An 11,446-nucleotide genomic window follows, 5' to 3' on the forward strand; every position below is an offset into this window, starting at 1 on the left:
CAGGCTAGCAAAAAGTCACCAAGACAACAAAACATTTCCATGAGAGTAGTCATTTATTAACTGGCCAGATCACAAAAATAATCATGGCAGATACCTTAGTTCATCCTTCTAATAAGCCTATTGATCTGGTCTTCCCTGTTACCAGCATCTCCACCTTCTACAAAATGGGTGGTCTTTTTCTTCATTCCCCCTCGTGGAGAAGATAATTTGAAGGGCCATAAAAAGTTGTTTGCTTCTTTGAAACGTTTTCCAACGGTATAGATCTCGTGAATCAGATCCTCCATGCAGATGATGCCATATTTACCAAGAGATCGGGCAATCAATGTGTTATCTGTCAGGGCAATTCTCTTCTTGTTGATTTTGCCATAACCACGCTTGTAGATCAATTCATTCACCAACTTCAGATTTGGGTACCCCCATGCTATATAAGGTTCCACAATCCTTAGCATGTTAACTGAAGCCTTGTTGAGCTTAACAAAGGTGCCATTGAAGATCTGGCGAAGGCGAAGAAGCTGCAACGCCTTTCGAACCTTTGGGCTCACACCATTGATACCTCTGATCCTGATGACAAATGCCAATTTGGGTTCCGCAGGTAGGTAGAGGTTGCCAGCTTTTCTTGCCATCCTTGCCATTCGAATCTCAGTTCTGTACATCTGCCTATATTCCTTGTGGTAATGCTTAGCTTTTTCATAGATGAGCTTCCTTCTTGCCTTTCGAAGCATCTTCTGAGCAAACTTCTTCCTCAGACGCTTGATCTTCAACTCTGCGAAATTCCTTCGCTTCTTCTTTTTTTTTTTTTTTAAAGATTTTATTTATTCATGAGAGACAGAGAGAGAGAGAGAGGCAGAGGGAGAAGCAGGCTACCCACCCAGCAGGGAGCCCGATGCAGAACTCGATCCCAGGACCCTGAGATCATGACCTGAGCTGAAGGCAGATGCTTAACCATCTGAGCCACCCAGGCGCCCTCCTTCACTTCTTCTTAAGGGTTTCTGGCACAGCAGGAACCTTCTTTTTCTTCTCTTCTGCACCCTCCATGGTTCCAGCCGGAAAAGAGCCCTTCTGTTTCTTTCACTGTGATGCATGCTGGGTGATTTCCTCAGACCCTCCCCCACCCCCTCACTCATTCTCCCCTCAGAGGCATTTAACTTACTCTTTAACCTATTGGGTTTTTAATTTCAGTGACTTACATCTTTAAATGTTTTGTTTTGTTTTTCTTAGCTAATCTTTTCACAGTTCCTTGTTCTTACAGGATTTCCTTTTTAAGGGTTTTTATTTATTTATTTGAGAGAGAGAGAGAGAGAGACAGAGAGAGACAGAGAGCACAAGTAGTGAGGAGAGAGAAGCAGGCTCCCCCTGTGGGGCTTGTTCCCAGGACCCATGACCTGAGCTGAAGGCAGACGCTTAACTGACTGAGCCACCCAGGCGCCCCTTTTACAGGATTTCTAATCTCTTTAATTATTTAAAATAGTCTTACCTTATAAACTTTTTTTTCCTTATAAACTTTTTCATGTTTTGCTCACTCAAGTTTGGTGCAGGTAGGGGAAGCTAATCCTCTTGTTTCACATTCCTGCTAATTTTTACTCATCTTGTCTTATTTCCTGTATAGTTTGGAATTTTTAAATTGGGACCTTCTGCATAGCAGGGGTTTCATTTGTTTGTTTTGAATGTGGGGATCTTTGGGCTAGGAAATTATTCCTAAGGATTGGTTTTGCTTTTGTTTCCTCTAGGATGCCTGAGGTCTCACCCAATCATAACCAATTCTCATATTATTTTTTGCAGTTTAGGGATTTCCATGTTTCTCTGATTGTGTACATGGGGACTGCAAGCCTATGTGTGATGTAAGCTTAGGTTTTCACTTTCCCTTGGGACAATCCTCCCTCTTCCCCGGCCTGCTCCGCACTTCAGAGCCCTGTGCACATACCAGCTACTCTGACCTCATTTTCGCTGCTGGGCAGAATTTTCCTTGTTCCCCTTTCATGGTAGCCCCCACACTGCCGCAAATCCTAGCTCTGTGCCATGGTCTCAGTTCCGGCGCTTGGGGTTGAGTGGGCACAATGAGTTTTCTCCTGTCTCTTTTTGGGATGTTAAAGCATAGGGGTAATTGTCTCTAGCCAGCAATAGAAATATTCCAAATACAGGTATGAATCGTTTTAAATATTAAATCAATGGTGATGTGAAATGTACACTCAGTCAGAATGAAGTCCTTAGGCCAGCAGCATGGGCATCACCTGCGAGAGTGTGAAAAGTGTAGGACCTCAGACCTCAGAACATGCATTTTGACAAGATCTCTATGATTCGTGTGCATGTTTGAGATCAGTGGTTCTGAACCTTGGGTGGGCATCACTGTGTCCTGGAGCGTTCCTTAAATCAAGAGTGCTGGGCCCTACCCCCAGAGTTCCAGAGTCAGTAGATTTAGGGTGGGGTCTAGAATAGCTTCTCTAACAAAATCGTGGGTGATGCTGAGGCTTCTGAGGACCTCACTTTGGGAGCCACCTACTCTCTATATATTCTGTAGGATAACAACCAGATATGTCCCTAGGACCTAAATTAGGGGTCAGAGCAAAGTTCTGGGGATTAGTTATTTTGGAACTTATCTTCCAGGAGTGGGATATTGTCTTCTTTCTGCTCCTTCATACCAGGCCCTCTGAGAACCATTCCCAAATCCTTACTCTTTCAAATGGATTGGAGCAAAAATCCTTCAAAGGTGGATATGAAAATTACAAGAATGTGAAAAGTCTTTCCTTTGCTCAGAGATGGGAAAGAACTTCCCAGACTCCATTCATCATCTATCACTCACCTCTATTCTCCATTCATCATCCACCTCCACTCACTTTTATTCACCTCCATTCACCATCTACCACCACCCACCTCCATTCACCACCCACCATTTACCTCCATTCAGCATCCACCATCCACTTCCATTCACCATCCACCATTCACCTCCACTTACCATCCACCACCATCCACCTCCACTCACTTTTATTTACCTCCATTTCCCATCCACCACCATCTACCTCCATTTACCTTCATTCCCTTCCATTCACCATCTGTCATCCACCTCCACTCACCATTCTCCATTCATCACTGATGTCCCTTCACTCTCTTGGTCTTTACGGCCTGCATGTAGGTTTACTTCTTAACAGAAGGATGAAGCAGCTGAGGCTACAGGAGGTAAGCGACTCGCCTGGTGTTGGGGCAGAGTGGGCAGGCTTTCTTTCCCTCTTTTTAGAGCCTCCTTTCAGCAGCAGCATCAAACATTAGTGCAGCAACTTCGCACCATGCTGTCATTTCCTGTACCTTCTTCAACGACGAGTAAGCAGTTGCTGTTCCAAAGACAGAGCTGAATCCTGCCTATACCACACACCCAGGAACTTGGGTCATCAAGCAATTTGAGATCTTAAAGATGCTTGAAAGTTGTCATTCTTGGCTTTCAAAGGTGGTTATGCCCACTTCTCATGTCCAGAGAAGTTAAGAAACATTCTTCAAAGCAATATAACAACTTAGAAAATGGACCAGAGACCTCTAGTTAAAAAGTGTGGCTGGGCGCCTGGGTGGCTCAGTTGGTTAAGCGACTGCCTTCGGCTCGGGTCATGATCCTGGAGTCCCGGGATCGAGTCCCACGTCGGGCTTCCTGCTCAGCGGGGAGTCTGCTTCTCCCTCTGACCCTCTTCCTTCTCGTGCTTTCTATCTCTCATTCTCTCTCTCTCAAATAAATAAATAAAATCTTTAAAAAAAAAAAAGTGTGGCTGAGATCACAGCTAATCTCCCTCCCTTCCTTCCTGAACCATGGTGTAGACCCACAAGGGCATGAGAACAGAAGAGGAAAGAGTGGATGAGAATACCAAAAATATTTTCAAAAGACAGTGCAGATGAAGGAGGGTAAGTAATCTAGCAGAATAAAGCTGAAGGGGGAGGAAGACAATATGCTGAGGAAGGCCAGAAAGCCTCAGAATTAGAAGCCCAAGGGCCTGCTGGAGGCTGAATGCAGCAGAATCTCCTCCAAGTCTGGAAATGCCAGATCCCTTCTGCTACCCAGACAGTGCAGGAATGTGGACCCTCTGCAGAAATGAATTAGGGGAGCTGTGGGCTTTGGGCACCAGGCACAGCAGAGAGTAGGGGTACAGAGATGTCAGCAAGGTAGAAATCAAGTGGACGTCTGCAGAGATGGTGAGAGCCAAGCCGCTCTCTCCAGCCTGGGCCTTGAATCCTAGTGCCCAGACTTCATCCCCTAGGTAGGAAATTTGCAGATTCTTCTGGAAAAACTGAATGACCAAGAGAAAAGGCTTCACTCTTCAGGTCCTTCAGGATGGAGGGGACTCCAAACAGTGGGGGCCCCCCAGGAAGGTCATCAAGCAGCCAGCTCTGTTCTTGCACATGGAGCTTTCACTTTTGATGCCTCGTCATGCAATAAGAACAGGCAGGGAGGGAGACAACATTTGAGGACAATGTGTATACCTGTGTAGTTCCACCCCAATCAAGGCATAAGGTACATTTGGTTAATGACGAGCTTTAGAATAGCATTTGACTTTTAAAACATATGCATATATTGCTTTGTTAAAAAAATAAAAGGAAGACAAAAGAGCCCCATTGCTCTGAGGAGCTTTCATCTCCTCCAATACACACATGGACTCCCTCGAGTGAGTGGCCCCAACACAGCTTCAGATCCAAGTCACATGTCCTCGGATGTGAGCTCAAAGTGAGCCGAGTATGCTAGGAGGATGGAGAAAGGATGGGGTGTCTGCAGTCCCACTTCCTGTGGCACCCGGGCTGGGTCTCATGACTTTGGCTGGGCTAGTGGTGAGGGTTGTAAGGGAAACCCAGGGCCCAGGCCTTGTTGGTTTGGTTATATTCCCAAATGAGGGCTGACGGTGCATGGAGAAGCCAAGGGAAGCCCCAGAAGACGGAATTTAAGGTACTCCAATGGTTGCTTGGTTTTCTCATCAACAGGCCCTTTCCACCTGCAGTGAGTAGGGCCTGCGCTGGGCTCTTGGGAAGAGCTGAGAGGCTGAGTGTTTCCCTTCCTCTGGAGCTTGTGGTGAGATAGTTGGGTGAGGGATAGGATGGAGAGGAAGGGGCCCAGGCTGACTTCCAGGGTCCCCCTTGTGTGGCACATTAAGGCTGGGTGAGGGGATCTGTGAGGGTTTCCTTATAAAAGAGTGTGCTCTGGGAACAGCCATGAGAGGAGCAAGCTGAGTAGAGCAATTATCACAGGGTGAGCAGGGTCTTTGGGGGAGATACCCACCAGTGAAAGGCTGGGAGACTGCTTCCTTCTCTGCACTGGTCCTAGCTGAGCCTGAGAAAGCCTGCCTGGGAAGGGGGTGACCAGCCTTGGCCTGTCCGAATACATTTCCCCGAGCTCTCAGATTGCCCACAGCCGGTGGGCCCAGAGGCAGGTTGGGACTGAGGTTTCTGGTCCCAAGCCCATCTTAGGGAATGCCTTCACTCTCAGGTTGACTGGGAGGCCTCTGGGGAGATTTTGGAGTGAAAGAAGCCATGGAGGGTCTCCTGAAGGAGACAGGGTGGACATCCTCAGCAGCAGGAATCGAGGTGGCACAGGGTGGACACTCTGTGTTTCTGATGTGAATTTAGCAAACCCCTAAATGCACCTTTCATTTCCTTCCTTATACCCCCCTCTCTCCTTCTTCCTCTCATTTGGTCATGTTTATTGGGTGTCAACTGTATGTACCATTAATCCATTCTCTAAGGGTAAAGACCGTTCTCAGAGACCCTACTCCTAGGGGAGACGGGCTCTCGGTGACCTATCAAGAGGCTGGACAAAGCAACGCCCTGGTAAGAGTCTCAAGCAACAGGTGGATGGATTGCAGCAGGGACGCCAAGGGAGCTGGTGTCGAAGCTGGCGCTGTACTCATGCAGTCTCCAGCCTTCTCTCAGACAGCGTCCCTGCACAGGTTCCTGCTGTCTGGGCTCTGAGAAATGCATAGGTGCTGCTAGCCAGAAAAGGGAAGGTATTATAGAAGGGGGGCAGGGAAGGCTGTGTGGAAACGTGAGTAATCGTAGAAGGCCTGGAATGAGAAGAACGGACTGGACTTTATTCCATAGGTAACAAGAAGACATTTGCTCCCTGGAAGAACTTTGGAAGTTATGTGATGTGTAAAGAAGAACTAGTAACAGTATCCATAATCATACTTCTCATGGGCAGCTATCACTAATTTCTAGATGTATTCACATCCAGTCTTTTTCTCTCGTGACTTTTCTTTGATGATAGATTATATTTTATAAATATATATATATTTTAAATTTTTTTATTGTTATGTTATAAATACATTTTTCATTTGATGTCTTCACTAAATTATTTTCCCATGTTAAGAATTCTCTTGGTCACAGAATGTTGTATCATGCAGATGAGTCATAATTAACATTACTTCCCCATTTTCTCCTGTTACAAATAATACTGATGGACATTTCCAGGCACAAAGGTTTTTTTCTCCCCTCTCGTTCTGGATTAGTTTCTTGGAAGGATTCCCAGGTCAGTGGCCCTTCAACTTCCCCAGAAAGGAGGCAGCCAGTTTCCTGGTGGTCAGTGCTGTGGCGTTTCTTGGCATCTGGGTCTTATTTCTTAATGGTGCCCAGGGCAGCTTTCCTCCTTCTCTTTTAGGAATGTGAGCACTGCTCACAGCGGGATGTCATGTTCTCACGTGTAAGACCACGAGGGCCTGAGATCCACCCCAGAGTGGGAGCGAGGGAGCCTCCTTTCAGCCTGGGACTTGCCTCTGACCTCGACTGGTGCTTGATGTCCCCTGGACAGGAAGGGGACAGGGCCTCCACTCTCTGGGCTGGAGGGGTTTGGGGGCAAAGGAGGCAGCACTGTTGAGCGCTACACTCCCACTCTTCTGTACGCATCATCTCAGATGCGTCTCCCCCAGCCCTCTCCACCCTGAAGCCCAGCTTCTCTGGCTCCAGCGCCCAGGTGGTGTGGTCAGGCTTGGGGGTCCCTGGACGCCGAACGCGGGTGCTGGGCCACAGGGTGCCTGTCGGCCACACCCTCCTTCACTTTTTTTTTTTTTTTTGGAGGGGGGACCCGGATCTGAACCGGGGACCTCGTGATGTGCAGCCTGTTTTCATTCTTTCAAGGATGCCCAAAGCAGAGAATCTGGGTCAGTACACAAATACCCTTAATTTAAAAATACTTCTATTTTGAAATGATTTCCAACTAACTGAAAAGTTATGAGAATGGCAGAAAACTCCCATGTGCCTTTGACCCAGATTCACCAACTGTTTACATTTTTGTCCCATTTGCTTATGCGCGCGCGCGCACACACACACACACACACACACACACACACACACACTTTTGCTCCTGAACATTTGAGAGTAAGTTGCAGACTCATGCCACTTTGCCCCTAAATATGTCCGTGTGTTCTTCCCAAGAAAAAGGAAAATCTCTCAGTTATCTGAAGTATACTTGTCAAGGTCAAGAAATTTCCCATTGATATACTACTGTCACCTGATAGAAAGTGTATCTTCAAATCTCATCAGCTGCCCCACACTGTCCCCTGCAGCTCCCCCTGCCCACCTGTTCAGGACCACGCACTGCCTTGGGTCCACCGGCCTTTTAATTCCCTTCAACTGGGAAGTCCCGTTGTCCCTCTGCCGTCATGATCTCCCCAGCCCAAACTCTGGAGGGCTTCTCTCCGTTGGAGCCTGTGGGGTGTTTGCTCACGGTTAGGGGCACAAGGAGCCTCTGGCCCCGTGTGGTTGTGCTGACCTTGACTGCCGTGGGATGGTGGGCTCCTCCACTCTGCATTACTCTTTCTTTCCCCCTTTAGGCTAAGTAATTTGTGAGGAAATTCTTTGATATTATGCAGCTGTTTGTCATCAAACTTTTGCCCCATATTTTTAACCTTCATTGATGTGTTTGCTTGAGTCTGTGATTACTCTGCTGCTTGCCAGAAGATGTTCTAACTCTGCCCTTCCCTCTACATTTATTATTGGCATTTACTGGAAAGAAGAGCTGTCACTGCTTAGGTATTTATTTTCAGCAGAACGGACTCCTAGAATTTTATTTTGTTCAGTAGATTGTAATCCATTAGTATCCTCATTTAGTTTGATGCTCAGATATTCCCAGTCTTGGCCAGGATCTGCTTTAAGTGAGCTCCTGTGGCCTTTTGACATGTTCCCATCATTTTTGGTCAATTCCTTACCTCCTGCCATAGTGAGATGGTTCAGGCTTATAGTGTACTTTCCCTGCCTGAGCTGGAATCAACCATTTCTCTGAGGAGTTCTGCTCCTCTCTCTCTCTCTCTCTTTCTCTCTCTCTCTCTCTCGCGCGCGCATGAGCATGAGCAGTGCTGATGCGAGGTTCGATCTCATGACACTGAGATCATGACCTGAGCTGAAATCAAGAGTCAGATGCTTAACTGACTGAACCACTCAGGTGCCCCTCTCTTTCTCTCTTTCTCTCTTTTATTTTTTACTTTTTATTCCGAAATAACTTCAAACTTCCATAGGCGTTTGCAATCTGGCTCCTGTTTTAGTTGGGAATGTTATTTAGAAACCAAGTACTATCTGTGCTCATTGCTATTGGAGTATTGTTTTTATTCTGTCCTCATGAACAGAAAGATAATGGGTTTACGACAGTGTTTTAAATTGTTCATTTAAAATAAATTTGGGGTTACCAATATAAAGCAATTTATAGACCAAAAAAAAAAAGAAGTTGATAGTAAGCCCTGGATTTGTTGTACCACCTTGTACAGGTGGGATATGAGTCAGTGAAGTCAGGAAAGCCCCAGACCATATAGTCATGGACTTGGTTTTGAACACCAAGGGGCACTTTAAAGTATAACCCCCAAAACACTGAATATTGAGAATGCCCTGCTCGTGGGAAAGTTGGGTTAGGCTAAGAAAAGCAGCTCATTTATACCAAGTCATATGAGTTAATGCTCTCAGTATCTCATGAGCTTTAACGCTTACTGTTGTACAGAAGGAGAAACTGAGGCACAAAAGGCTACTGAGTGAGGCAGGTCTCCTTGGTGCTGTAGTAATTCAAGTCTATAATGGTGACCAGGGATGCTGATCTCTGCTTTCCTAATTTGGGATGTTGGATGTGGCACTGCATGAAATTTAAGGTCTCTTCCATTGCTCATATTCAAAGATAAAATGTTTATTGGGGTTGTCTTTCCATTAAAAACACACCCTGGCTTGGGTCTGTTTAAGCAGAAAACCATGACTTGCCCTCTCGGTTTGCCTTAAGGGGAATTGGTACATATTATGGACTTTTTACTTGTCTCTACATACCTTGTAAGTCTCAGATTCTTTATATATAAAATGGGGATAAATATAGTTCTTACTTCTGAGGCTATTGGGAAGATTGGTTTCAGATAATGCACATAAAATATCAAGTGTCTAGCACATAGTAAGTTCCCAGTAAAGGTTAATCATTAAAAAAAAAAATCATTCTGCTAATAAGGGCCAGAGTCAGAGTTTGGACCCCGGCGATGTGGCTGAAGGACCAGCCTGTTTAACCTCTCCCTACCTGTCTGGCCCCTGGCACCTGGATGTTGTCCCCTGGTGACCGGCCGGATCCAGAGGAAAGCCTAGGTCAGGAGCTCTCTGGTCCTGGCCACAAAGAATGTGGGCGAGTCGTGGGGCAGCAACGGCAAGATTGACCAGGAGGGACAGGAAAGGGAATGGGGACTTTCTGCAGGTTGTCTACACCAATAGGAGAAGCAAGAAGCTCCTTAGGGGAGACTGCCTATCCCTGCCCCTGCCAGCTGGGGAGGACGACCCACGCTCAGCCTGGGTAAGCGAGAGCTCTGTTGTCAGTATACTGGGCATCCCGGGGCCCCTCTCACAGGCAGCGGGGGCATCAGACAGGAAGGGGCCTTGGGGGGCCAGGAAGGAGGCCTGGCATCAGTGGCAGGGGGCCCCGCCATGCTGTCCGGCCGCACTCTGTGGACGGCACCGTGGATTAACAAGGCCCTTCAAGATCCCCTCTTGGGTCACGCTGGCATGAAAACTCTGCCAAGAGGTGGTGCTGTGTGCATTCTACACTCTGAAACAGAGGCACCAGGCAGCCATTTGTAGGATGCAGCAGTTAAGAATGTGGGCTCTGAAGTTTCACCCCCTGGGTTCAGATTCTAACTCTGCCATTTACCTCCTGATGACGTGGTTCATCCACTCACCCGCTCTAAACTTCATTTCCTTTTGCATAAACTGGGGTCAGGTTGGAGTCTTGTAGGGTTGAATGAGTTATTTAATTAAGCCCGCCCATACCAAGTCAAATGAGTTTAATGTTCCCAGCAGGACTATGAGGTCTATGCTATTATTATTGAGATTGTATAGTGGGGGAAACTGAGGCACAAAACACCACTCAGCTAGCAAGAGCCAGAGCCAGAGTTTGAACCCAGGAGGTGTGGCTGTAGGAAGATCCTATTTAACTCCTACCCATCTGGACCCCAGCATGTGGGTAAAACCCAGGGATCACGTCTGACACTTGACCGTTGCTCACAACTGCCCAGCAGGCAAGACGTGGGCCAGCACCTGGGAGGCAGTAAGAGTGCTTGGTCACAGGTAAAGCCTTACCTGTATGTACCATGCCCTGGAGAACAGAGGGGGAGGCTGAGGGGCGGGCGCAGCGAGGTGAGGCTCCGGCCACCGCTGGGTGCGCACGCCTCCACTGCTCTGCAGCTGCCCAGCGGGAGCCACCTTCTCGTGTCACCAGCGGCTGCCCCGGTGGCTGTGGACTGTGAGAGGCAGCTCAAAGGGGCCTGTGGCCTGCCAGAAGCACCTCCTCCCTGTGGACTTCCAGGATATCAGAGAGTAGGGGCTGGGTCCTCCTGCCCCCAGCTACCAGGCTAACCCTACAAGACTCCAAGTGTCTGTCCACTGGGCCACAGGATCAATGATTCTCATCGCACCTCCTTCATGTCCTTCCCCTCCCACTATAAGGGGGACGCCTACATCTCCAGCCCCTCCTGTGTCTCCAGCAAGTTCAATGCTGTCAGCTTCCTCTACGTCAAGGAGCAGAAGACAGTTGCGCTGTGGCAGTATGCAGACACGTGCATGGAGGGCTGGGGTTGCCGGTAAGGCAGGGGTGGGTGGCAGTTCTTCCTGGGGCCTCGCCCTGGCACAAACTCGGCTCCATTGAGTAGAGGGAGCAGGAAGCGGGTATGGGAAGAAAAAATCCACTTGGAAGCCCAGAGCATCAGATCTTGTGTAAGGATGCATTGAACTTCCTTTGTGACCGATGGGGCACAGATGCTCCCTAAGCCTTGGTTTATCCATCTGCAAAGTGATGCTGAATCTTGATTGACCTCACAGGATGAGCTGAGGACTTGGGAATGGCACTGGCTGGGGAGGAAAGTGTGGCTGGGTCCATTCTGTGGGGTTGTTATTGCTTGTGTCATCCTCTCCTGCAGGGTCATTCACTGCTGAGTCCCTGTGGACCACACAGGCTGGGCACAGAGTCAGCCCTTGATAGTACTGA

The 11,446-nt window shown here is 47.9% G+C and overlaps 1 protein-coding gene across 1 annotated transcript; it reads right to left on the reverse strand.

Moving 5' to 3' along the window:
- Window positions 1-40: 40 nt before the first annotated feature.
- Window positions 41-788, reverse strand: LOC112830698 (large ribosomal subunit protein uL30). Its single transcript, XM_025880706.2, has one exon. The coding sequence runs from the start codon at window positions 720-722 to the stop codon at window positions 96-98; it is 627 nt and encodes a 208-aa protein (XP_025736491.2). The 5' UTR covers window positions 723-788; the 3' UTR covers window positions 41-95.
- Window positions 789-11,446: the final 10,658 nt, after the last annotated feature.

The sequence above is a fragment of the Callorhinus ursinus genome, unplaced genomic scaffold, assembly GCF_003265705.2.
Source record: "Callorhinus ursinus isolate GAN/ISIS: 27379988/994484 unplaced genomic scaffold, GSC_fseal_2.0 scaffold20, whole genome shotgun sequence".
Lineage (NCBI taxonomy): Eukaryota > Metazoa > Chordata > Mammalia > Carnivora > Otariidae > Callorhinus > Callorhinus ursinus.

Coding starts and splice junctions, on each gene's coding strand:
- LOC112830698 (XM_025880706.2), bottom strand. CDS start 722: ATGCTTCGAAAGGCAAGAAGGAAGCTCATCTATGAAAAAGCTAAGCAT.